Source organism: Pollicipes pollicipes, unplaced genomic scaffold (assembly GCF_011947565.3).
Source record: "Pollicipes pollicipes isolate AB1234 unplaced genomic scaffold, Ppol_2.1 Scaffold_4740;HRSCAF=5597_pilon_pilon_pilon, whole genome shotgun sequence".
In the NCBI taxonomy this organism is placed as follows: Eukaryota; Metazoa; Arthropoda; class Thecostraca; order Pollicipedomorpha; family Pollicipedidae; genus Pollicipes; species Pollicipes pollicipes.
In genome coordinates, this window is record NW_023596545.1 from 168,646 (window position 1) to 196,121 (window position 27,476).

Consider the following 27,476-nt stretch of genomic DNA (forward strand, 5'->3'; position numbering starts at 1 on the left):
GTGGCCGATTGTGGAAGGCGCGGCACGAGAACCTCATCCCTGACGCGCCGGCGCGCCTCGCGCGGCAGGACACGGAGAACAGCGTGGGCGCCGGCCACACACTGCCTTCCATCAGCGAGGACAACGAGGCCGAGGAGGAAGCCGAAGAGGAGGACGATCCTCCGCTGTCGCCGCAGAGTCCGCAGCTGCGCCGGCCCGGCAATGGCCGCATGTTCAGGTGAGGACGCGGCCGCAGCTGAGGGAGGACAGCACCTGGGCTGAGCGGCGCGCGCATCGACCGCAAACGGACGGACGGGCGGCAGGACCGGCAGAGACGGATAGCAGTTTGGTTTGGGAACATATCGAACGCCCTTGGGCTGGAAACAGAAGCGATAGGCAGGTATTCAAGTGGGGTTCGGTGTGGGATGGGGCCGGATTGGAACATGGGGCAAGTGGTCTCGACGGCTAAGTCTGAGGCGCCACAGACTTTCGACAAAGTCTGGGGATCGTGTACAGCACCGACCAATGCGTCAGAATTGTCAACTATAATCCTCCAAGTCAGCACTGCTCCTTCAACGAACGCGAAGGTTCGTCGGACCACTGCCCTGGACCACAGCCCGGACCACTGCCCTGTATCTCATTCAGTCGGACGCGTCCTCGGAGGGCCGAAGCCGCCCGCCCCCGCGCGCCATGTCTGCCGTCAGTGAGGACTCGGTGACGGCCGTGCCCCAGCCGCCTGCTGTGTGCCCCCAGTGAGGACTCGGAGCCGCTGCTGCGGCCACGCCGCGAGCGCAGCCCGGTGGGTGGGCCCCGCTCGTGCTCGCTCTCGCCGATGGTCCTCCGGCTGCGGCGGCTCGGCTCGCTCGACAACATGACGTCAGAGCGGCAGCGTGACCGGCCCGCCGACGACGCCGCCTCCAAGGTCGACCAGATCCACGACCAAGTGAGACGCGTGCCCCCGCGCCGGCCACCTTTGCTGGCCCGCTCAACAGCGCGCCCACGCGGTCCGGCCGCCCGGCCCATGGGCTGGTTTGTATGCAAATTTACGGTCGGGAGCGGTCCAAAGGGAGGCGGCTGCCGGGTCCCAATCACCCAACATCGGGCGACGACAGCCACCAGGGCCGGGAGTGCTCAGCCAGCGCCGTGGCTCCGTCTGCGCGCTTCCGGCTCCGGGCGCGCGAAATAGACGCGTCGTTCCGGTGGGTGTCCGATTAGTGACGAATTGACTCGGTCAGATGTTTGAATGACCAGAGGTAGCAAATGGTCCGTGGGGAGGGTAGCTGTGCCGACAAGCGCATGCTCAACCCATTCTGCGATCTGTTCTGGGAGTTGATACGACCTCAGCACAGGCTTCGTTCAATCCCATGTTTTTTTTTATTTTGACGTTCGCTGGCTTCTTGGACGTCAGGATATGTTTGCAGTAGTTGCTGTTCGCGTTTGTGGTTTGGTATCGATGGAGGATTTGTCTATCTTTGGTCTGGCAAACCGTATTTGTTTTCATTAACGCGAAAACCGTAAATCTGTTACACCTCGCCCAGGCCTCTCGGATGTCGGACAGTTGACACTATTTAAGATTTGCCTATTTTTATCTCGTAACGGATTATAGTGCTTATCTTACTTGTTTCTATGTTTCAGCTTCGCGGATTGAAAAAATTCAAATTATGTGGGTATCGGTGTGGTGGAAGGCTGCCTGAAATGCCGCCATTATTCTGTCGTCATAATGCGCAGTAATAGCGTTAATTGGCATCATGGCCAGCTCGCTCTCATGATTTGAATACGCCATTTAAAGCCAAATTTTACGCACGCTCGGCTGAAAATACGCTATCGATGTTTTACGGTGGTACGTGCCGCCCAAGATCAGTGCCGTGGCATCTGGTAGAAATGACCGGTTGCAGTACACACTGATTCGTGTTTGAACCCCCTCTCGGTTACCTTGGTTATTGCTAGTCCACCTAAGCTTTCTTTTCCCATTTATCTTGGCCACGCTTATGACCGCCCGGTTTTCAGGTACAAACTGCTGTTGCTCTTGCGGACGCTCACTGCGATGAAGCCCCCTTGCGCCAACCGTGTGAGCAAGGAACACAAACTGAGTTTCCAACGAGAATGCTTGAGGAGTTCGTGTCGCGCAACAAGGAACGAGTGTTAGCGTTGCTGGGCGTCGGCACGGACAACAAAGTGTTGAGCGCGTCTTCCCAGCCTCCGCTCGCCTCAGCGAGGGGTGACCTTCGCCCTCGGACTCGGGTCAGGCAAGACAGAGGGACGGTCGCTTCGGGCACGGCGCGCCCTCCCAAGTCACGGACTTCTAGCCCGCCCCGCCCCGCGAGTGGACCGCACTTACAAGGCGCGCGCCCGCTCGAGAGCACTTGTTCTATCTTTGAGAGTTGTTTGTTTATACCGAGAGTGCCTGTGAAATGGCTGAAAGGTTCTCCGTTAGAACGCACACTATGTACCCGATTATCAGTGGAAGCACGGGTCAGCGCCGGGAGCGAATCGTGCGTTGTTTCGAATGGAGTATATTGCGACGCGGTTCAAATATCTTCCTGTACATATTGTTCGCATGTGTCCCTACGTTCCCTAAACATGCCCGGATAAATACAACATACCAGCTCATCTACGGCCCTAATTGCCCCGACCAGCACAGCATCACGTCTCTCCGTCCGCTTCAGACACTTGAGGGTAAGAAGAAAAAGGACCAGCCTGGCAGCCTGCCCCCCCCCCCCCCCCCTCCTCCCATAGACCCTGTTTGCGAGGCCTATGGCTGCGCCGCTGGTGGCGGCCGCATAAAGAAGTCACATTGGGCAAGTGGGCTGCTTGCAACAGCTGACGTTTCATTCTTCGTAATCAGCGTCTCAATACGCAGAAAAACCTTCGACCCAACACACGACTGAGAGGGAACGATATCCTGCTCGCAAACCTTCGACCCAGCACACGACTGAGAGGAACGATATCTGCTCGCAAACCTTCGAACCCAACACACGACTGATAGGAACGAGTCTGCTCGCCGTCACTGCGCTGGTCCGCTCTCTGCGCCTCGCAGCCCGGCACGAGTCCGGTCCGGCGCGCGGACGGCCGTCACCGGAGCCGGACAGCTGCGATCGGCAGACTACGCCCTCCGGCGACGCCACCTCAGCAGCACCTCGTCAGCACGGGTCGGATGGTGGCCGTGTGGGGTGTAGGGGCGCGTCCGCGCCCGGCCCAGAGCTGAGCCGGCGCCTCGCTTGACGGCGACACGCGAGGCGGGCCGGTGTGGGTGCTGCACCCCGGAGCAGGGGCGGGGGCAACGCGGTACGCGAGGCGGGACCGGCGTAGTGCCTGCACCCCGGAGCAGCGGCGGGGGCGACGCGGTACGCGAGGCGGGCCGTTGTGGTGCTGCAGCTCGGAGCAGGGGCAGGGGTGACGCGGTACGCCAGCCACGTCCTTCCACCCGCTGGCCGCCAGGGCCGGACGCGCCTCTTGTGGCACGAATCGAACTGATGACAATGGCTTTTTCTGCCAGCTTTCCGGCCCCAACCGTGTCACCGGGTGCGACGGCGAACCTCGCTGCATCCGCTGGCTATGATGTCCGGGGGCGAGCCAAAGTCGACGTCAATGAGAAGTTTATTGAAATGCACATGTTTTGAAACTCACAATTCTTTTTGGCGTCAAAACTCGTAACAAAGTACAAAAGTCAACACCGAGGCAGCAGCTCTAGTAGGCCGATTCTCATCAAAACAAAAGAAGATAACAGAAACAGTTTTTTTGCACTGGCCAAAACTTGAAATTACTCAGTTTTGTACTCGCATTGTATTATGACCAGTACAGGGCGGGGCCGGCCGTGGCTGTGCCGGCGGCCGGCCCCTCGTCAGTGGGGGACCCGGGCGGGCCCCCGGGCGCCGCCGGCCGTCCGCTGGTCGCTGGCCGGCGGCGCACTCTCCGGGGATGGTGACACGGTGATGTCCCGCAACATGTGCACGTACGCTCCGACTCATTAGCAACAAACGGCATGCAAGGTGGGCCCGGGCGGCCGGGCGCGCTGGGCCGCGGCTCGGATGGCTAGACGGCGGTGGTGGTGGCGCGCGGGCACGCGGGACCAGCCGGCAGGGACGCCAGTCGCCGCTGACCGCAGTAAGGCTAGCGGGCCGCCCGCACAGGCGGCCGGAGCCGCCTCGGACGGCGGCCAGCGCGACGGCGTCCCCACACGGAGGGTCCCGGCACCTGGCCACTATGGAAAGTCTCACTCTCAAATCAGAATGGCCGGGGGCGGCGCGCCGGCGCCGTTTGGTGACAGATGGTCGGCTGGCCGCCGGCGCGCGCGCCCCCCGATCCTGGTACGATGGCGCTAGCAAAGGCACGCTGAAAACGGCCGCCACCAGAGCGACCGAGGCGCTCGCATTTCCTTCTGAACAGTGCCATTCTGATTTGTTTAATCAAGCAGTTTATCATTACTCAATAAAAGGAAAGGTGGCGTCGCTGGCGTCTGGCTGCCGCCCGCAAGGTGCGGCGCCGCGCTCGGCTGGTATCTACACACGGGGCCGGGCCAGGGCCGGGGCTGGCTGGCCGGGGCGCCGGCCGCTGCCGCACCGCCACTCGGAACAGGGCTAATCGGACGATGGCTGGGCGGGCGGGCGGGCGGCGGCGGCGGCGGCGCGGAGCCCGTCTACGCCTGGCTCTCGGAGGTGGTGTTCTCCACCGGCTGGGCGTCCGCCTGCCGGACAAACGTCGCACCGGTCAACCGGACCGCCTCAGACCACCGGCCCGACAGCAGCACGGCACAACACGAACAATGGCTGATTACAGCTGACTGGGACAACGCGGTGGGCAGTGGGGCAATACAATGGAAGGACGACCACTGGTCGGATGGTCACCGAGAGGTGTACGCAATCGAAGCCAGCCAGCGGGCGTCTCCAGTGTGTACCTGACTGACCTGTGGCGGAGTCTCCTTCTTGGGCGACGTCTCCGGGACAGGAGACTGGAGGACAGCAGAGACGGGAGATTCAGCATGCAGGCTACTGTATACGGTCACAGGCTCGGCTACGCGCGACACCCGATCACATACCGAATGCCGACCTGACTAAATCCCCAACTTCAGACACCATATACGACTGAATGCCATTCAAACGGACGACCATGCACCTGAACCCGGCGTGTGTGCCAGCCCCGGGGTGACAACCGTTCCTTCTACCCGTCGAAACACGTACCTTAACCTCGGCAGCTCCATTCTCCTGGGAATCCCCTTCTCCCTGTAAACGGTAAGGTCCGCTAAATACACACGCACATCGACAAACAGCAAAAGCTGGACACGACACCATCCAAAACAGTGCCCACCGGTTCATGCTCGTGCCCAAAACGGAATACACGCAGACTACCTCCAATAAAATGCAACAGTCGATAAGACATGCTGCCACCGACGCCGCAGGCACCCACACGACCCCTGCTGCGGGGCGGCGCGCTCACCTTGCCACCGTCGTCGCGCGAGCCGGAGCGGGGCGCGCCGCGGCCGCGGCCAACGCCGCGTCCCCGGCCGCGGCCGCCGCGGCCTCGGCCCCGCACGCGGCCCCGGTAGCCGCCGCGACCGCGCGGCCGGTCCTCGCCCTCCTCTCCCTCATCGTAGTCGCCGTTCTCGGCCGGGTCGCCGTTCTCGCGGCGCCGGTAGCCGCCGCGTCCGCCGCGGTAGCCGTAGCCGCGCGGTCGGCCGCGACCGCGGCCGCGTGGCCGCGGCGCCGGCTCCTCGTCGCCCTCGAGCGGCTCCTCCTCGTCGACCTCGTCGTCGCGCCGCCGGCGGAAGTAGCGCGGGAAGCGACGGTAGCCGCGGCCGCGGCCCCGGCCGCGTCCCCGGCCGCGCGCGCCGTCGCCGCCACCCTCGCGGTCGCCGTCGCCGTCATCCAGCTCCTCCTCCTCGTCGTCTGCGGCGAGCCCGAGGTCAGCGAAGGGTCAGCGAAGGTCTCGAGGTACACGAAAGCCGAGCACGCGGGTGCACCAGCCGAACCGACTGAACACGGGGTGTGGCTCGTCGCTTTCGCAGGTTCAAAGGCGTTTACCGCACCTGGGAGTTCGAGGGAAGGCGCGGCAGGTCCACGCGCAGTTACCCAATGTTAAGTTTTCCACGCATAATCAACTTGTGAAGATTGGTTATCGGCACACGCTGCTGATACGGCCAACAGTCGCAACCTCTTACGCGAGCAGCCGTGATCGGGAAAACCAAATGTGGCGCGTGGCGCCGCATTCTAATACACGGCTCTGGATCCAAAGTCCAAGGGCTAGTCACTTGCACCACTTGCGCTCCTGCCGTCCCATGCCCAGCCGCGCAAGACCGCACGTTACATCCCTGCCATGCTAGGACGGCTACTAACCGTGGTATTCCTGGCCTTCTTCGCCATCATCTAGAACAGAACGACGGGTCACAAGCGGGACAGGCGGCAGCCGGCCACAAGCGAAGGCAAGCGGCGCGTCGACGACTGCAGGCAGGCGACACCACAGACGACCCCGACCATTATGGTCCAGCATGGCTGCGGCTCTAGCGCCAGTCACGGATCCAGACACAGCCAGACGGGGCCAGCACAGCCGCGGCTCCAGCGCCAGCCAGAGACCCAGACGGGGCCAGCACAGCTGCGGCTCCAGCGCTAGCCGGAGACCCAGACGGCGCCAGCACAGCTGCGGCTCCAGCGCGAGCCAAAGACCCACACAGGGCCAGCACAGCTGCGGCTCCAGCGCGAGCCAGAGACCCAGACGGGGCCAGCACAGCTGCGGCTCCAGCGCGAGCCAGAGACCCAGACGGGCCAGCACAGTTACTGCTCCTGATCCCAAGCGGACGACACAGCGGCACAGTGGGGTACAGCCCGACACAGCCTCGACCCTGGCATGCTGCCAGGCAGCGCCGTCAGACGAGCTCCCAACCCCAGGCAGGTGACGTCAGCGGCACGGCGTCGTGCAGTCATACACGGCTCCGGCTCTGCTCTCCAGACAGGCCACGAGGTCCGACGCCGGCGCGCCGACCGCCAAGCAAGACGCTGGCAGCGGCCTCCAAGCACTGAGCGCGCCCGCCAGCAGCCCAAGCCCAGCCGCGGCGGCCGTGCCGCAGCCAGCTCGGCCCCAGCCTACCACACGACGGCCCGGCGCGTCCGCGTCCGTCCGCGCGGCCATCAGCTCCCGGAGCCGGCCGGCGCTGGATCGGCTCCAGCCTACCACACGACGGCCGGGCGCGTCCGCGCCCGTCCGAGCGGCCGTCAGCCCCCGGAGCCGGCCGCCGCTGGATCGGCCCTCACCGTAGAAGTAGCGTCGGAAGCGACGGCGCCGGTCGGCCGCGTACTTGCTGCCCTGCACCGGCTCGCCGGACGGGCCCGTCACGTTGGCCGCCTCGTTGCCCTTCTCGCCGACCACGACGTCGAACTCGACGATCTCGCCGTCGCCCACGCTGCGCACCAGCTTGCGCGGGTTGTTGCGCGTGATGGCGCTCTGGTGGACGAACACGTCCTCCTTGGTGTCATTCCTGGCAGGGCAAGGGCGGCGGGCTCCGGTCAGTTGAGCGTACACCGCCGGTGGCGGCGCCGGCCGCTCCAGCACACCGAGCGGCACAGTTTGGCCGCGCTGACGCGACTACGTTCGTTGACCTTGCGGCGCGCGGCTTCAAACCAAATCGCTCGAGTACCGACGGAATCACTCTCATGCTGGTGTTACACCAGCACCGAAACCCAAGAGACACTGGTAAGCCATATGTTGGGTAACAATGCAATTAAACTTCATAAGGTCTAGTATGACCGCAACCTCGACACACACAGATGGACAATGATGAAAAGGGTTGCAGATCTCCAGGACCATATAAATGTTGAAAGATGAACTATCTGACATCTCAACATATCATGTACATCATGTCTCAAGCTGTGGCTTATGACACACAACAAAGATATTCACATGCAAACACAGAAAATGAAGCCTTTGTTCAGACTGAACATAGCCAACAGTCATTTACAGCCCTGCCAATGCCGAAAGACTCAGTTCTAAGATGATGCAATGCTTACTTCATAACCCCTGTTACTGACTGCAATTTGCAGGTTCAAGCCCTGTCAATGATGTGAAAATTACTGATAAGGTATTTTTAATGATAGGGATCATGATGGTCATGCTTTTTCTTGCCTTAGATATGGACTGGCCCCCACATGTATTAGAAGGGAACATCAGAGCTGTGATACATTGCAGCTCCTAATTTGGGTTCACAGTTCTGTGTACTATGGTGAATTTAATAACATTCCTGGTCTCATGTTTATGGGGAATGGAGGATTTATTTTTTGTTGAAAAAATGACCTCTAGTAACCACATGAAACATGGAAAGAATGGCAAAATGACATTTTCAGTGTGCACCAAGCACAAGCAGATTTTGCTGTATTTACAGAGCAATGGGATCCTCGCCGTGGCCCTTCTTGCTGTGGTCAACAAAATTTAAATACACATTGACAACTGAGGTCATTTGGCATCCACTTAACATGTTAGAAATACCCTACAAGTGCTGAATACTTTTGACTCTACCCCAGCCTGACCTGTTGATGAAACCATAGCCACTCTTGACGTTGAACCATTTGACGGTGCCAGTGACCTTGGTGGCTGAAACGGAACATCATGGAGTTAAGATCGATATGCTGTCACCCCAAGAGAACAAGCCATTAACCACACCACACAGCCATTAACCGCATTAACCAACATATATAATGATCATGGGGATCTGGATTCATGCATGCCATTTCAGCCCCATCCAACATGTTTTTGCTTCACTTTACCTTAAGCTGCTTGAGATTACGGTCGACTTTGCCTGCAAGCCCTGATATAAGAATAATGACAAGTTTCTGTATTCAGAGCTACTCTAAGGTGGCACATAAAATTAATACAATGAATCTGTTGAAGCCAAAAGGGCACCTCACTGGTTTTTACATTGGTATAGCATGGTGGAGAGGACCACAATGGCAGGCAAAACATTTGAATAATTAACCACTCTCAATAAAAGCTGCTCCGACTGAACCCAGAGCAAACCCGAGATGTGGGTTAATGATAAAACCACCCCAAAGTCATTTGGTTGAGTCTTTCCTGGAGTGTGAAAAATGTCCAAAACATAACCATCAGGATCTCCAATGGTATCACAAGAAATACAATGCCTCCTTTACCAACTACGGTTAGAGATACCACATCATACAATTTCACAACAGGACACAAAAAGTAATAGTTCCTTTATTTCTTGTGATGATTAGATATTGGGGTTTTGACACATTTTGGAAACTCCCTTAGCCCCAATATTTTGTATATACTAATTTTGCCAACAGAAATTTAAAAATCCTTCACTTTATGTTGCCACATGTTCTCTACTCCCACTGAACTAGTAAAGAGAACAAAAAAGTAATGCAATGCTGTTTAGAAAATACTGCTGATAAGCCACAGCCTTTACAAATGATTCATCTAAAAAATGTGATGCAATCAAGTTATTTGGTTGTGATCTACTATATCATTGCATGATATGCAGTAGAACACTAATAATTCAGCACAGCACTGTAAAAACCTTTGGGCACTATAAGGTTGCTTGTAAGAAATGATCTCATACTGCATAAGCAGCTGTCACCCATGATCCTCATAGGATGGTTGTAGGAATAGAGAAAATTAAGAGCTAATAAAATCAAAGCCATGGTTTACATAATTAGTGGACCAATATGCTAGCCACATCTCATTATATCCTGTTCTAAGCCTAAATAAGCAACTGGAGAGGCAGCATTTGAGACAGCAAAGCAAGATTCCAAGTCCCAAAATCCCATGAAAAAATTGAATGATACAGCTAAAAACCATACATTGCAAGATCAGATAAGAGATCAAATCACAATACAATGTGATTCAAAGCTCCATGCACATCCAAATCACCACAACTGAATAAACTTAGCAACCATGATACTTATTTCCCTGAAATACTTGGGTTGGAGGTTTGAGTTGGTCCAAGCCACACTTCCCCATGCTACATTTCAACTATCTTATGGTTACTCTCCATTCCTTTAGTCTCTATTAAACATTTTGTGTCACTACTTAGCTATGGATAGCATGTGGCATGTGCTTGACATGCACCTTCTGACAATGCAAGGGAACATAAACCCATAAGAGCCCTGATTCAGCTCCCTCCCCCCCCCCCCCCCCCCCCCCCCCTCCCCAAATGCTTCCCTCAACCATACCATCTTGAGCAAAATGTCAGCACATCCTCGTGGCAATAGTCGAAACGAAACTTGAATGAGTGGTTTTAAAGAGTCACACAACACTCTGGCAAGCATTCAAAGCACTCAACCAAATACGATAGTCGACGGCATCGCTAATCCTCACTCAACACGCGGTCCAACTTCTCGACGAAACCAACGCACAGGTGAGGCGTTTCCAACGCATCATTTACAGGCCGGTTTTGCGGGAAGGAGTGCACAACAAGGCTTACCAATAAGTTCTTTTTTCCTTAACAGCCTCTTGTTGTTCAGGCTGCTTCTCCGAATCTGCCATGGTGTTGGCTGGCGATCTTAAATGATGGAACGATTAGCCCCGATGGATGGTGTTCCTCCTCTGCTAGGTCTTGTCCAACATGGCGCAGGCACGTTGCCATGGAGTTTGCAGAAATGCTTTGCTGTGATTGGTGGAACATACTGGGCCCGAAATAAGCTACCAATAAGGGACGGTATCGCGGACGTGCACTTGTATGTCAGTGGCGGTGCATTGCAGATTTTGGAGCTCGTGTGCCGCGACGGATCAGTTGAAGGTTGTCTAATAATGGTGAATAGTAATGATCCTAGCATTACTTAAGCAATGACTAATGCATTTCGGGGAAGCCATGCGCCATAAAAACGAATTTGGACACAAATATTGTCATGCGTTTGCTAAAGCCAAAAAGCAAACAAATTTCACAAGACATTTGTCTCTTTTATGATACTTCTTTCGAAAACGATAATTCTGATAATAAATAATTATCTCTATGAGCTTTGGATAACATTTTGCTGAAAGCATAAAGATTGAAGAACGCATTCTTTGGTGGAAGGAAATTTGGTAGTGATATGGGACCCTTAACGACGCTAATGTTTCATACATGGTGCGCCTTCACCTTTCGCGTGTCCCGTGTGCTGGGCCATGTCGTGTAAACTCTAAAGTTGGGGAAGAGTCACAAAGCCGATAACGTCGGGCTGGTCGCATTACTACTGCGGCGGGCTAGGTAGAGCAGTGGTCGGCTGTGTCGCCTTTTCGCCGTTTGGTAAGCTCTTTTAATCTTCCTCAGTGCTTACTGTTTTACTGATGTATATCATGCTGCTTACTAAAAGCTGGCCGTCAATTCGCCTGCGTATCTGGCCCTCGGTCAGTTTTCCAACATAAGTGATTTTCAACTGTAGTTGTGTCCGCACGCTGATTGTTATCTGCATGTATGTGCGAAATAAAAGCCGGGCCAAATTGTGCCCAATTTTTGGCATGATTTTTGTGCAGAAATGTTTTTGTGGGATTTCTGCCCAAAGTTACTTCTGCAGCATCACAGCTCCTTAAAATGTTGACTCTACACTGAAATTCATGGGAACTTGCACCAAACACTGATATACATGCAGGGAAATTGTTGTTACAAAGCTGCTCCCATGTTTAGATTATCATACTTAACTTTTTGCTGCAAAGCTGCTCCCATGTTCAAAGTAACATGTTTTTCCAGTCTGGATTAGCTTGAGTTGTGCAGATACCAGCTATGATGCATATCAAAGGCCTAATAGTATGTTGCATATGCAAACATTATCCAGACAGTAAGACATGGCAAACTCAACAAGATCCTGTTGGTCGCAGACCTGCGTTAAGTGTGCTGATTGATGTTAACTATGCACCAGCTTTGCTTACTTAAGCCTCCTCAAGTTTCCACTTGAGTACAAGTAAAATAGTATGAGCACAAGTCAAGAGCACAGTGATCACTTCCTAGAGGATAATGATGATAATGTTTGGCTTGTTATCACTGTTCTCTCAACCACAACAAGCACGTTTCCACCAGTGATGGATCTAAAGAAGAAACCGTTTATTATATCTATTCAGTTGTCCAAGAATTGAATAGATTTATGAAATGGTGGTAATGTGAGACTTGTAATTTGAGACTATGTCAGCCCGGAATTCTAAGTATCACATTACATCTCTTGGAAACTTTAGCATTTTGATGTCATCTGTCCTGAAACCATTTTGTAAGGATATAGATGTTAGGTATGTTTTGTTGTCATGCTTGACTGTAAACAGCATGACACTGTTTTGCAGCACATGATGCCGCCCCGGCGGGCGCCGTCGCGGTGGCGCCGCCTGCGGGCTGCCCTCTCGCCGGACCAGCTGCAGCGCTACCTCTTTAGCCCCGACTGCTGTGTGCCAATGGCAGGGCTTCTACTGCTCGCCGAGTGCGTCATCAACGTGGCCGTGATCGAGCGCGTCAAGTACACAGAGATCGACTGGCGCGCCTACATGCAGGAGGTGGAGGGCGTGTGGAATGGCACACTCGACTACTCGCGCCTGAGCGGCGACACCGGTCCGCTGGTGTACCCGGCCGGCTTCGTGTACGTCTTCCTCGGCCTGTACCATGTCACTGCGCAGGGCGCCAACATGAGGCTGGCACAGTACATTTTCATGGTCATCTACCTGGCCAACCTGGCACTGGTTAGTCGCATCTACGTGCGGAGCCGCAAGATCCCGCCATACATGCTGCTTATGATGAGTCTTACCTCCTACCGCATCCACTCCATCTATGTCCTGCGTCTCTTCAACGACCCGGTAGCGATGCTGCTGCTTTACGCCAGCATCAACTGCTTCATGGACGGCCGCTGGTCGCTGGGCAGCGTGCTGTTCTCACTCGGCGTCTCGATCAAGATGAACGTGCTGCTGTTCGCGCCGGCGCTGCTGCTGGCCTACATCACGTGCCTGGGCTGGGCCGGCGCCGCGCGCCAGCTGACCATCTGTGCCGCGCTGCAGCTCGTGCTCGGCGCGCCGTTCCTCGCTACCAACCCGATGGCGTATGTGCGCGGCGCGTTCGACCTGGGTCGAGTGTTCCAGTACCAGTGGACGGTCAATTGGCGCCTGTTGCCTGAGGCGCTGTTCCTGGACCGGCGGCTGCACGCGCTCCTGCTAGCACTACACGTGGTCACGTGCGCAGTGTTCGCCCGCCGCCGTTGGTACCGCTTTCTGGAAGGCTTCGCGCGCCTGCAGGCGGCCGACGGCCCGGCGATTCGCTGTCAGCTGCTGCTGCTGCCGCTCTTCACGTGCAACCTGGTGGGCATGGTCTTCTGCCGCTCGCTGCATTACCAGTTCTACGTGTGGTACTACCACAGCCTGCCGTACCTGCTCTGGAGCGCCAACTTCTCGACGGCCACGCGGCTCTGCATGCTGGGCCTGGTCGAGCTCTGCTGGAACACGTACCCGTCGACGCCGCTGAGCTCGGCGGCGCTTCACTGTTGCCACCTGGTGCTGCTGGGCGGCCTCTGGCGGACGGGCGCCGTGCTGGCGCAGGTGGCGCCACCGGTCGGCGTCCGCAAGCTCAAACAGTGACGTGCAGCCGTCAGTTACGTGCCTTCAGGTGTGTGGACCCGGGAACAATGGCACGCTGCAGTCGTGGGCTCGGCACTGAGTTACTACACTGTGGCCGCTGGCGTGGTGTTGCCGTGTTAAGGGGTGGGGGTCGGGTGGACCGTATCTAGTCTCGCAATAAAGTTGGTAAATCTGTGGATTTTGTATTTGACCAGGGATAGTGACGTGGCTGGGATTTTGTGTGGAACACTGAGCCGTAGCTCGTTGACGGATTTGAATAGCTGTCCTCTTATAAGTCATTGGGGTTACATGTGCGCGCTCGCATGTTGCACCGTACGTGGGGCTTGACGATTGATGTCCAGTTATTGATTCAAGACGCGAAAGAACTGCGACTCAGTGTTGGCATTGCATGGGTTGGTGTGGTGCCAGAAAGTCATGTTTCTGAATGTTAACTTTCTGACTAGATCAGAGGATGCGAAACGGATGCGCGGCATGGCATTGCAAAACCAAACCACAGTCAAATTGGTCCTCTATGGCAAGACGTAGAAGTGTTGCTTGAGTGGGGAAAGAACACTGAAGAGCACGCAGTTGCCGTTCTGGATTCCCACAGACGTAATGCCGCGCTAACGTTTCTAGATAGACGCTGTCGTCCATTTACCGCAAAGGTCTTCGAAGACCGAACCGCTGGCGCAGAATAATTGCGTTTTTGTTTTTGTTTGTGGACCTCGTCTTAGAGATATTGCCAAATTGACGTCCAAGCCTCCTGCGCAAGAGCTTCTGCTAAGCCAACACAGGGTCTGCCAATTGGTTGAATACATACAAGCAAGTCCAAATGGCTGGCGCTGTTGCACGGTACATTTCGACGACGTCAGCTGCAGTTTGTTCACTCCAGCAAACCATCCCAGCTGGCTCCAAAAATCGAGCACAAAACCTGCGGAAAACCGGTCAAAAAGTCACGACCTGCGTGTTAACGTCAGCCCCCGTAAGACGTTGACAGACCAACAGCACGAGAGGACCGGCGGCCCGTCTGTCTTGTCGCTCCTAGGACAAGTTCGGGTGGCTCCGGTGTGAACGCGCGACTGCCAGAGCAGGGGGGAGGGTCCTGAAGCCTGTTACGACATATCGTGAAAGGCGTGCCCACTGTCTGCATGGTACAATCAGAGCATGAGGCACACGTTTTGCCAGGACAAGGCATGTTCAGCCTGCGAACGTGCCACAGACGTGACGCCCGCTCACCGAGCTCATGCGATCGTCGAGCGTGCTCGTTATGGTACGACACGCTCCTGTGTGCGCTGCGTCGCTCGAGCAGCTTCCGCGCCCTTCGGCTGACGTCACGCGTCTGACCTCACGTGCTGCATGCAGCTGCATGTGCTGTCGGCGACAGTACATGTAAGCAGCCATATCATGCGGCCATCGCGCCGGCCGGATAGTCGACAGCGTCGGAAAGCAAGTCATCGCCGGATGGTTCCGAAACTAAGTCCTGTGCCACCGCTCCTAGAGTAGTTGGCATTATTGTGCTTTCAAGATTTTATTCCGAACCTTTTGATTGGATGGATTTCTGGGATCAGAGCTAGCGCTGAGCCCTGGTCTCCTGCCATTCGATCGTGAAATTCCAGGTCAACGGCAGAATTTGGTGGCAAACGTTTAACGTACCGCCATGTTCGTCACGGTCTGTCCTGCGCCCTGACGCGACCTGACCTTTAGCGCGGCTGCTACCACCGGCTTCAGGCTATACCTCTGAAGGGCAAACCCTTTGATAACTACCTAACTCTGTATTTGGTCCTTCCGGCACTGTTCTGGCGGGATTGAAATGCACGTAGATGGGCGTACTCAGTATCTGCTGAACAAAAGGTCCGCTTTTGTCAATGTCAGGGCTGGTTGACAATGGCAAATCACTCAAACACACCCATTGGTGTCGGCCCACAGTTCGCGGGACGGACGCCGGCCGCTGCAGAACCGGCCGGCGATCTGACCCACTTTTCAGCCGCCGTTTGTTTAGGCCGTGCATTGGTTTGAACGGTGAGCCGCCTATTGACCAATAGCCGGCGGCGGCGGGGCGCGTGCGCCGGCCCGGCAGCCGCCGCCGGGGCTGCCAGCGGCGCAGAGCGACGTCCGGCGGCGCCGGGCACGGGCAGTGTCTCGGGGCGGGGCGTGGAGGTGACGACGTGCGGCCAGGCGAGCGGGGACCCGGCTCAGGTCAGTGTGGGGGTGACCCGGCTTAGGTCAGTGTAGGTGAGGCCCGGCACAGGTCAGTGTTGCGGAGGCTCGGCTCAGGTCAGTGTAGGGAGGACCTGGCTCAGGTTAGTATGGGTTAGACCCGACTCAGGTCACTGTGGGGGAGACCCGGGTCAGGTCAGTATGGGGTGGGCCCGGCTTAGGTCAGTATAGGAATGACCTGGCCCAGGTCAGTGTCGCAGAGGCTCGGCTCAGGTCAGTGTAGGGATGACCTGGCTCAGGTCAGTGTAGGGATGACCTTGCCCAGGTCAGTGTAAGTTAGACCCGCCTCATGTCGCTGTGGGGGAGACCCGGGTCAGGTCAGTATAGGGATGACCTGGCTCAGGTGAGTACAGGGTAGGCTTGGATTCGGTCGGCGCGGTGGGGTAACTGGTACGGAGGTCAGGTTAACGTAGGAGGCAGCTCAGTGTAGAAGCTCCGGCTTGTCATTTCAGGGATTGATGAGTGGTGGGGGGAGATTTTGTCTGGGTTATTGTAGCGAAGCCCCACTTTGCACTGTAATCTGGACTCGGGGGTGTTCAACGCAGCACATTTGGCTCCGGTCCGTATGTTGGAGACTCCTCTCACGATGGCGTAGGAGTTTGGCTCAAATCTCTGCAGGGCAGGTTCGTGTTTGGTCTGTGTGGAGGTCACTGGATTCCCACGTGATGCTATGATTTTACATCAACATGAGGCACTGTTGGAACACATTACTTGAGCTGGCGGCAAGCCCAACGTGTTGGGTGCATTTAATTTTCCTGTTGCCTGAGCTTTGCTTTTAGTGCCTGCAAACAAATCGGTACATTTTCCATTTAATTCTGATTTGTGCAACCAAGCTGTAGATCATCTTAGCTTTCGGTTTCGATTTATAGAAGAAAATAAACTTTTCCGCTAGATTCGTCGTTTTTGCATTGATTGCTACAGCTATTTAGATGAATGTTGATAACTATGACTGGAAGGAGCAGAACCGGTGACGTTTTGTGACTTTTTTGGTGTCTTGCTGACATTTTCTGAAGCCGCTTCCTGTACCGGTAACCACTCGTCATTTTTCGCGAATTGCCTCCCAACCTAATCCTCTGCCCGTTCCGTTATTGCGTATATATATATATATATATATATATATATATATATATATATATATATATATGTGTGTGTGTGTGTGTGTGTGTGTGTGTGTGTGTGTGTGTGTGTGTGTGTGTGTGTTGACCCCATCCGTGAGGCTTTCCGCTGTTAGGGACGGCGAGTTAATTTCGAATGAATGAGTTGAGTGAGTTGATTGAGAGAATGAGTTTATTTCGAATGGATCAATTTCAGCATGCTCAACTCCCACTGGCAATCCAAGTCGAAAGATTAAATGATATATTACAGTTCCGCAGCCTCAATATTGCCGCAACGCATGTTATCGCCAGCCACAGAAAGTGAAATCATCTGTTTACATTTTCAACACCGGATCAGGACACCGTACACTTGTGGCTCTGGGTCTTTAACATGCGTTTTACGTTTCTGAAGTAATACGAAAAACAAAAATAAAAACACTCAGGAACCATGTGGTAAATTGGCGTCCGGCAACTTCAGTAGAACTCTTTCGTATATGTCGGGATTCTAACAAGCATGCCTCTGAGGTATAGTCGCTTGGACAATCGTCCCTTTCTGGTAAGATGGTATGCCCTATGTGTTAGCATGTGTACATACATAGATACCAGACGAGAACGATAGTCCAAACAGTTATTCCATCCGTGGTACTAATACCTTGTCTCAATCTTTCTACAGAACTGTAAACATGCTCCTTTTGATCGTGCCATTCTGTGGAAACGGCTTTGTCATGATGCCCCGAGCTCGCTCTGTTAACCTTGCTGTAGCTGCAGGGTGCGGAGGCGAACAACCTATAGGCAGCTTTGAGTTCACTATACTTTTACAAATCTTACGACGAAAATAATTTCATATTGGTGATGTCTGTTTTCCAAGGATGACACATGAAATGTGCGAAGCAAACCTGCATGGTATGAGGGCTGCGCTGTGGCGGATGAGCGCGAGTGATATGCCAACCACATAACTCAACGTTGCTACACCCATTCAACTCTGTACAAGTACACCCTCGGTGCACCTCCCCAGATAACACTGCAAGATTCTGCATGATGTGCATGTAAGACGAAATGAATGTAACCGTAGGAAACAGTTAAGATTGATGCGCGTCTGAGCACACCTCTATGCCCGTATTGAGCGCATTGGGAGACCCATGCATCTATAGGCCTTGTATCGGAGGCCAACCAGATGTCTCTTGTGCCCTCCACTCGCTCCAAACGAATGCCAAGAGTTGTGTCGTCGCCATTGCGTAAAGACCGTAAGTTCGTAACTGGTCCGACATTGTGTGGTGGAGCGCATGGTGTGAGGAGACCCTGCTCTCCGGTCGCATTTGCAGTGATTCGGCATTTCGTAGTCCCTACCTGCGCTTCGTACATATCGTGCCTAAGTTCGCATGATGAATGTAGAGCATCGGGTTGGCGAGCTTTTCGTGGCCAATCCCGAGTAATGTCCTTGATAAGGATACCGAACACCATTCACCGCCGGCTTTCGTGTTATCCAAGCGCTCTTTCCTCGATTTTAGCGCCTGTTTCTCTCACTTGTGACCACGTTTAAGGAAGACTTCCAGAACTTCCAGACTGAAGACATTGAATATCTGCTCGACTCATCTGTCTTACGCCTGTCTTATTCTCTATGTTGTGGGGGTTCTGAATGTATGCTGTATGAACAGTGCTCTGACAGCATATGACCTGATCTGGGAATATTCGTGCGGCCACAGTGTTCTTTGACTGAGGCTCGTGAGTTAGCTGAGCGACTCATCGCCTGCACACCTGGGTCGGCAATAGAATCTGTCTTATTTTGGGTCAAAATTATGCAATGAGGTCGCATAATCAGTCGACGAAGTTCTGCTAAGTGCGGATTCCATGATCTAGCTGATATATTACTCATGTGTTTGTACCCTTATAAAAAGGTGTTGTGCGTGTGTGTATGCGTGTGTGTGTATGTGTGTCTGCGTGCGTGCGTGCGTGCGTGCGTGCGTGCATGTGTGTGTGTGTGTGTGTGTGTGTGTGTGTGTGTGTGTGTGTGTGTGTGTGTGTGTGAGGGAGAGAGAGAGAGTGCTCGCTCTCAGGCCGTTTTGTCGCTGCTTGCAATCGTAGCGCGGCAGGCTTCGGTGGCGGCTGCGCTGCAGGGCACGTCGGACCGGCCCATGAGGCCACACGTGGCCTGCTCCTCTGGTCGATAGCAGACAGCAGGCGGACACTGGAGCAGGGGCGACACAGGTGTGCCGCTGGCGGCCCGGCGCCGCCGTACCTCGGCTCATGTGTGTGTGTGGCCGTCTACGTCCGGCCCACCCGGCCGTCGCCCGCCCCAGCCGCGCGTGGCAGCCCAACGGCGGTAGACGGCGCGTGGCGAGCGGTTTTTGCTCGGAAACAAAAAGACTCCCGTCCTTGCACCGACGTCAGATAGTTGGATCGTTTGTTTCGTTTTGGTGGTCTGATGCTCGTCGGCGATATCGTGATAGGCCGGCGCGTTTTCGCTGTTTGGAAACACGAATACAAGCACATTTAGGGCTAGGTGATAACGCTGTGCCGTCTAAAAAAAAAAACTGAAAAGGTCGCGGTATGCAGTTTGCTCATTTTTCATGACATCTTTCTATTGGTTTTGATAAGGGAGCGCCGCTATTTTATCTGCACTCCGTAATATGTCTTCCCCAATGTTTTCGTTTTTCGCTCACGATGGTTTGACGGTTTCTATGTTGTGCGCTAAGCCCATATGAATTTCACGTGACTGGTTGAAAAACGGCATATGTCCACTTTTGCGCAACGCAACAACAGTTAGTAATTAATTTCATGTCCTTTAAACATGATTTCAAATAAATGGAACGACTGCATACATAATTTGAAGTTGATGCAGAGAATCTGTTCTATTAGTCCTTTTCTATTCTCCTCCTTCGTTTGGTGGTAATTTGATTATTTGTAAGCCGCAATGCAATTTAAAAAGCTTGTATAATGTATGATCATTGTGTTTAAGCAAAGCCTGAATTACCTACATCAGTCAATGATTTCGTGCCATGAAAACCAGCCACAAAACCAAATCACATATATCGAACACTGATGCGTTTAGCTGTACGGTGCTTCGACCCTGCATTCGTCAGGAAGGCACACGCACGCAGACCGTTCCGCCGTCATTTTCGTGACACCTCCGGGTTGATTTTCAAATAACTTTACTGTCCCCCTTCTGGAGCTGGAGTGTCCGAACGCGCTTGCCCCCTGTTAACCTACTTTGCTGATCAATGCCCGTGTGTCATGCATAGGACAGAGCTGTGGGTACAGAGAGGTTTCATGTATTGTGGTACCCATGTCAACTTGCCTCTTGCAACAGCCCCGGGGTCTCAAGCCCGTGCCGAGTGCTCACAAGACTCAGCTTCAACAGGAACTGACCGTCTGGGTTGCGATCTGTCAGAAATGGCAGCAGAGTTGCCTCCCAGCGCGTCGCTACGTTGCACCGTCAGCACTTTCTTGCTGACCATGACCACTGGTCAAGAATTGATCCCGCCCGGGGTTATGGCCAGCTATATCAGCAGTTTGTGAGGGCACCTGCTTGCCGCTCAGATCTGGCTTGAAAGGCAACGGTGCCTTCGGCATGAGTTTAACGTTCCACACAGCTGAGCATTTGATTTGACATTTGTCGCACATGATCAGCCGGGCACCGGTGTGCATGCAGTAGAATTCATCCTCAGTGATCCGGTTCCTACCAATTGAGCACTTGATATTGGCTCTCGAGTAAATTTCGGGCTCTCTGGTGGTTTGCCTGCAGTTACGTAACCTCAGGTGTCTTGACAATTATTCGTTACATCACCCCATTCTTCTCTTCACGTGTGACTTTGGTGCGCCAAATCGTTTTTCCGAGGCGCGCTTAGATATACCCACGCTGCTCTCAGAAGTTCTGACAGCTGACGTCTGAGTTCATCGGTCATGTTTGCCGCCTTTAAGCATTCCCAGTGTACTGAGAATGTCCCTGGCATGCACATCCCTCAAGATGTTATATGCTGATGACCGGGAGACAAGCCCTTAATGTTCCCATCCATGGATACTTCCCAACTGTTCCATCATTTGTTACGTGCTTCGCTACTATGCCGCGGCCACTCTCCCGGAGGAAGGACGTCCAAGGCATGACGTTTACAATGCTTACACTTGTTGAGAATGCATATGCTCTTGCACGTGTCGGCAAAAAAGCAACTGTTTTATCATTTCTACCAGCTTTCTCCCCCCCTCCCCCCCAAAAATATAATAACGTGACACTTATCGGCTGCACCCAACGTTCTATAATGTTACACCAGACCGGTATGTCTAAGCGAGTGCGTTCCGATGAGTGTCAGTAATGCAGTATGTCCTGACCACCCAGTTTTAGTTAGTCCCGATGGGATGAAAAAAGGGCAGAGTTATATAAAAGCAGTCAGGCGGCCATCAACCATGAGGCGTGAAAATGAGCTGTTCTGAAGGCAATTAGAATGCCGACGCCCCAGATTAGCCCCGTTGATTAGCCCGTTGACCTTTCAGATGGATTTTTGTTTTGCGGAAGTGCATTATTTCTCCAGTCCAGTCTTTCCTCGCACGTGTGTAAAGCTCCGATGAGAATCTCCTTAAGCCAACGTGTTATGCCATTAGTTGATGTAATGATGATGAAATACGGATATATGAAGTAATGATGTAAGCTAGCTGGGGCAGTATAGGTAACCTGTTATAGGAATAGTTATAATAAAGTCGATGTAATAGGAGCAGGATACCGTATCAGAACCCCTAGCTGCAGCCATCTAAGAGACCTTATTAGTTCATTCTAACCGTTGGAAACATTGGTCCTACTAAAGCAGTCTCACAATTTCATTTCAATGAAAGCAATGCGCACATTGTGGCTCAAAAACGCAGCTCTCCATCCACATTGAATGCCGGAGGTCGGTAACGGTGTAAGTTACGTGTTCGTTCATCCTGCAATGGCGCCGAAATGTGTCCTAAATTGCCGTCATAATTAGTGAACCACGGCATTACGCTTTATATAATTGAATGTGTTATGTATCATTCATTATGGTAAGGCGTCTTAGTGTGTACGCATTCGAGAAAAGTTCAGCTTACTCCGCCAATTTTAACTCCAATGAACACACCATTTCATGTGTGTTTTGGCGTTGTACATCCGATCTGGGACCACTCACATCATCAAATATTCCCCACATAATCCACACAAATCCATCGCATTTCAGCCTAGTTCAATATAAGACGTAGCATGTATCATGGCTGAGTAAACTCCGCATACTCTAATTATTGTGAGCAGGTTTATAGTGATACTAATTTGGTTATCTTCGCACACATTGCAGTTGAGTGACTTTTATGAATATGCTATCATACTCACCAGATATTAAATTCAAGTTCCATTGTTTCATTGGGTTCCAATCAGTGAGATCTAGTAAAGTTTGAATACAATCCTAATCTGTGGTGTTTAGTGTTTTCCTAATTAGGCACAACGCAATGCATGGATTATTAACACGCGTCTAGGTGGCCGGTTGGATACCTTTCGCTCGGATGGGGGGTCAATTTTACCTCCGGAGATCTTGTTTCTATCCGGAGAACTGTTTCTAGTAAAAGGTCATATTCTCATCTAATGTCAGTGACCTTGTTTACCTTTTTAAGGTCATGACGACGTTAAAATCACACAAGAATGCTTTGAGTTGCAGTATGTTCCTAAAAACAAAATATTGACCTGGATCATTTTAGGTCAGTGACCTGTTCCGACCGTTAAGAAGTCCATGGAAGATGTATAATGCGGTTCCTGCTATCAATACATTCGAAATGGGCGCCAGAAGCAGCATCATACAGCAAGTCCGAGAGTAATAAAACAAGTTGGTTTTGGCCTTCATACCTGACCCTAGGTCAACGTAATTTTTTCATTCAGTCGCTGTTGCCTAAGAAAGAACCTCACAGATGTATGGCTTCGTCTAACACTCCGTTGTTGGATCAGATCGAACGATTCCTTAGAAAGTGCCTTCGCTGAAACCATGGCCTGACTGACCTGCCATCGGTCAACGACCTTACGTGGTACATATACATTTTTGATACCAGACGACCTGCCATTTAATTGTATAAAGTTATGCAAAATTGGGCGTGGTTACGCCACGCCGCTCCGAAACCATTCCGGAAAAACCTTTGGGAGGGTCAATTTGACCCCTGCCCGAGCGCGTGTTAATAAATCTACGGATTTAGCCAGTCCACAAATAGCTCTAGTTCTCACTTAGTATGGGGCTCATTGTAAAACAAGCGCTGCAAATAATTTTTCTAGTTATATGCAGCAACGTCCGTAGAAGACCCCATGAGTCAGAAAAGGATACTTCGACCTTCTAGGTGTCTAACTACAAAACATATGCCTGTGGGCCCAATACATTCGATGAGTAAACACGCTCCCTCATTGCTAACTCTTGTTGCAAAGATTCCGTTAATCAGCTCCTGCGTCTCAGTTAGCGGCAAGATGCGTGGGGGTAGCGCACGGCGAGTCACGCCTTCCGTCCGGCCGGGCTGTCGAGCCAAAACTTTCCATTGCCTCTGGGCCTTAAAGCGATGTCCAGTGTCTGGTTTTTTTTGGGTTGCACACATGCATTTGTGGCTGCTTCACTTTTTGCAGAGTACTGGTATGCGCTGATCATGCGACGTATATATTCAACACAACAAGGTGACATAATGAGCACAGGCATTCGAATATGGTCACTTCCCTTTGTTGACGAGGAACCGAGAGAATCTGTTCAGCTTTCCCTGCCGGCCTATCTTCCCAGTCTTCGTCTTTTGGAAGATGCACTCGAGACCAAAACTTTCCCTGAACACTTCCCAAGTTTTGCTCTTGTGTGGGTTGTCCAAGTCGGACCTCTCCAGCTTAAGGCGATTGTGTTGGATAAACCCAGTGTGAAACCAAAAGAACCAGGCCGTTTTTTCATAGCCTCGGGGCACTCGTCGTGAACTGCACTTGAACTTAAACCGGATGTCACCTTTAAAGGCTGGCACTGACTGGAAGGTTACGAACAATTCGTCATCTTCCTTATCGTAGAGACGCAAGGAGCCCTTTCCGAAGTGGTTCTCGTAGACCTTTCCCTCTTCCGGCGACTCGATCACCAGGGTGATGTCAGAGCCGTCACCCTTGCCCACCGTTGCCATGCCCCAGATTCGAATGCTCCTCAGCGTTAGCTCCACCTCGGTCGGTAGCCTGTGTTTGTGGTTGCGAATGGCCTCGTAGTATCCGACATATCGGCACTGACTCGGGGTTTCCACGCCCTGGAAGCTGTCTCCTTGGCTCAGGTCCGTGCGACGGTACCCGAAGTATGAAAGGCTGTCTTCAGCGGTCGAAAACAGCCCGTTATCAACCAGATATACGCAGATCATGGTGCCCGTTCTCCCTTTGCCGCCTTTGCAATGCACGGCTATCACGTTTTTCTCATCCTTTTCCAGCCATTCGGATGACATGGCTGCAAATTTAAGCATGTCTTTGCAGGTCGGTGGGTTGTGGTCTTCTATAAAAAATCGCTCCACTTGGCCATCGAAAATCTTGTCATCGTAGCCTCTTTCCTTACAGAGATTATATATCTTGTAGTGTCCTCCATGTTTGGTCTCAAAGAAACGAGCAACCTCTGTGATGGGATTTCGGTAGAAGGTCATGTGTCCCGAAGAAGGAAAGCTCATGGCAATGACCCGTTCTGTGACATAAGTCAAGTCAAGGTCGAATCCGTCGTCGTGATACCGGCGCTTATTTTGCGAAACAAGTTGTCTTGCAGCACGCTTGATGTTCTCGGTTTCTTGGTATAGTCGAAAGAAATGAGCCATTCGACAGAATCTTAGAGAAAATATGAAATACCAGAAAGGTGATCGATGCCTTTCCGCAATGTAGTACTGCCCGCTAACAATCCTGTCCACAAATAGATAGGATGTACCGATTGTTGAAGCAATGATGATGAAGACATCTACAATGTTGTACCAAAAATGAAACATTGCACGCAAGCTGAAAGCAACAACTCGGAGGCAAATTTCGATTACAAAAAACCACGAAAACGTAAAAGAGCACACGATATAATACAAATGTTGGTCCATATCTCGTGTTCCCAAATCAATGATCATCAGAGCTATGTCTGCGATGATCAGCATGGCGAACAACAGACGAAAGAAGATGTTATCAACCACCTTTTTTATCGTCCAGCGTATGTACTGGAGCGTGCCATGTTCTGGTTCGAGAGATGGGTGCAGGAGGTCCAGGAATGCTTCTGTGGCCTCCTTGCTCGTATTGGCTAACTGGGCTGCGTCTTCTGGCTGGGGCTGCACAAAGAACAGTGAGGCACGCTGTATAACTTTCGCAGGATTCTCCCCCGCGTCGAATCCGGCATGTTGAGACGCATTGACTCCTGAGCCGAGGGGCATCCCTCCACTCGGAACTGAAAGAAGTGCATTGCCATCTCCATGTTTTGAATTTGATGGGGAAGGTGTTTTCTTCTTTTCCGAGTCGTCGATTTCAGGTGCCTCCACGTCTAAGCTCTTTTCAGACGACGGGTGAACTTTCTGAAATGTAAGATGTGAAGTTATCCCATTTTGTTGATTTTGTTCACGCAACAGTAGAGTTGCGTTTGATAATTTTCAGGTGAAAATACATACAACTCTTTCCGAAGAGACTTATAGCAAGTCAGAGTGCAATCGTAGTTATTATTGTGGCGTCAGTCATAAAAAACCGATCCAGAGCTTTCACGGGAAAAACGATTTAGATAGATGTAGGTCGCTCGAAAAAGTAGTACAAAATGTAATTCGCCAATAGGTCTTGGATGACAAACTGCCAAGGTACATCCCCAATCAGTGCAACCGTGTTTACCCAGGCTATCTAGGAGAGCCTTGTCAGTTAGGAAGTTTGGAAAACGCCTACGTATTACTTTTAAGTAAAGTGTCTCAAGGAAATTTGATTTTTGCATTCATTACCTTAATTCCCTGAAAGGATCTGTCTGTTTACCCGCAAAATTAATATGATTCAAGAACAATTGTTATTGGTATAACGTCATTTGCCAGTATCTATGGAGACCAAAGATTTATAGACCTTTATGTCACAATGTTTTGTATGAACGCAAAAACGCAGTCGTCAGAATATTTTTTTTAAAAAATTGTATCCTCACATCATTTGAGATTGCAAACCAGCAAAGCTCCTTCGGCTGACCTGGTTGTTGGAGACTGCCGTATGTTTCAGTCCCTTCCCACAATATTTTCTCGACGCCGACACTGGTTTATCGCTATCGATTGAGCAAATTGCAACAAATACCACGATGCGTAGATGTCATATCGAATATCCATAGCATAACCACGAGTTGGCTGCACTAGCTGTGTACGTGATGGCTTTGTCCCAGGTCAATTTTTATCGGTGACCTTAATGAGACACATATCCGAATGCATCCATCAGCTAGACATCTTACACAATACTTTGGTATGGGGGATTAATGATCTGGTGTAAAAATGATTGATTAGGCATCTACCCGATACAGAACATTTAGCTGTACTATCTCATCATGTCTACTTACTGCTATCGGAGCCAGTTTTTCTTCTCACTCCAGGGAATAACCCGTGGAAAAATGCATAACAGCTTATGTCTATATGCCACCACTGCCTTTACAAGCAACCTCGGGAAGCAGAAGCTGCCGATGCAGCATTACCATCAGTTTCCAAGTCATTCTAGTTGCTTTGATAGCTCCTTTATATCCTTGTGCAAACAAACGCTTTTTCGCTATTGCACTTATGTCTAAGATGATTGGGATATATGCCCGACAAAAACATTCCCGATATTGATACGTACTTAGACTACGACCAGGGCAAGCGCCACCTAACTACCGACTGCAATTGTGTGAGATCTTTGAAAATAATGCCACCAACACGTGCTGTTTTCTTTGGGCTTTCCTTATGTTACTAGCTTAAGTTAGCATTTATAATGTTAATACAAAAGAAACGTAAAATAAGACGCAATGGTACGAGAATAAGATGAGAATAGATAAGGCGAAGTAAGACGATAATAAGACGTCAAAAGTTACTCTTTGGGCAATAGAGTGACCTAAATCAAGAGAAAGGCTTTCAATAATATATTCTGCCTGATCTTTTATCTGCCGTTACGGCATGGCATGCCGCAGTTTGTGGAATCATTACATTAAAAGAATAGTCAGGTTGAGATCTGCTGTAATTTATGGACACCTTTTGTTCTCGTCTGCAACTCTTTTAATGTAGACTTGACAGTATAATTTTCTTCTCACTGATGTTGGCGACTACTATTAGAACGAGCCTTAATCAAATCGAACAACATCTCGAAGTCAACTCTTGATGTTGCATCTGTGAAAATATGCTATCATCAACTTGATTGCTGATGATGCGCCCCTTGGTGAAGACATGTCCGAAGGGGGAAAAGTGCAAGCAAGGATTAAGTGGTACAAAATGATAATCTTTTAGCACAGTCGATTGTCATCTCATCTCATTTCATTTGTTGGCGGGAGATCGACCATTAATACAAGAAAGGGAAAGATGCTGAATGCATCACATCGGCCAGCTTTCATTGGCCCCTCTTCATTTTGGCCTGTCACCACTGCAAGCGGCAGCTGCTCAGCGGAAATGTCATGAGGCCGATAGCAATGAACTGGCCTCGCGGCTTTCCTGGTGGGGAGCTTTGTACGAGCACTGGTACAATCCCGATTTCAGCACCTTGTGCGGTGTAAGCCTCGG

The 27,476-nt window shown here is 52.0% G+C and overlaps 4 protein-coding genes across 6 annotated transcripts in view; 2 read left to right on the top strand and 2 right to left on the bottom strand.

Annotated features, from left to right (window-relative positions):
• Nucleotides 1–3,564: 3,564 nt before the first annotated feature.
• Nucleotides 3,565–10,481, bottom strand: LOC119099077 (Y-box factor homolog; the record flags this gene model as incomplete). The annotated part of the gene is made up of 8 exons (XM_037222132.1): nt 3,565–4,663; nt 4,883–4,927; nt 5,157–5,198; nt 5,413–5,861; nt 6,309–6,338; nt 7,221–7,444; nt 8,490–8,553; nt 10,403–10,481. Coding segments are annotated over 8 exons (981 nt in total), but the record flags the coding sequence as incomplete, so codon positions are not given.
• A 457-nt stretch (nt 10,482–10,938) lies between these two features.
• Nucleotides 10,939–13,670, top strand: LOC119098936 (lethal(2)neighbour of tid protein). The gene is made up of 2 exons (XM_037221991.1): nt 10,939–11,203; nt 12,226–13,670. Exon 2 carries the CDS (start codon nt 12,229–12,231, stop codon nt 13,498–13,500), a length of 1,272 nt encoding a protein of 423 aa, XP_037077886.1. The 5' UTR covers nt 10,939–11,203; nt 12,226–12,228; the 3' UTR covers nt 13,501–13,670.
• Nucleotides 13,671–15,592: 1,922 nt separating this feature from the next.
• LOC119099153 (kelch-like protein 17) overlaps nt 15,593–27,476 on the top strand; it is a 36,557-nt gene continuing 24,673 nt past the window's right edge. The window contains exon 1 of one of the 2 annotated variants that reach the window (XM_037222257.1): nt 15,593–15,675. The gene's annotated coding sequence lies outside the window, so the exon portion shown is untranslated. The remainder of the gene's footprint in view (nt 15,676–27,476) is intronic. The other variant, XM_037222258.1, reaches the window with a different exon arrangement.
• LOC119099154 (phosphatidylinositol 3,4,5-trisphosphate 3-phosphatase TPTE2) lies at nt 23,379–26,433 on the bottom strand. 2 transcript variants are annotated; one of them, XM_037222260.1, is made up of 3 exons: nt 26,294–26,433; nt 24,924–25,295; nt 23,379–24,651 (listed from the first exon to the last, which is right to left on the bottom strand). In XM_037222260.1, the coding sequence occupies exon 3, from the start codon at nt 24,567–24,569 to the stop codon at nt 23,463–23,465; it is 1,107 nt and encodes a 368-aa protein (XP_037078155.1). In that variant the 5' UTR covers nt 24,570–24,651; nt 24,924–25,295; nt 26,294–26,433; the 3' UTR covers nt 23,379–23,462. The 2 variants fall into 2 exon arrangements, with proteins under 2 accessions (XP_037078155.1, XP_037078154.1); XM_037222259.1 differs by having other exon boundaries at nt 23,379–25,295.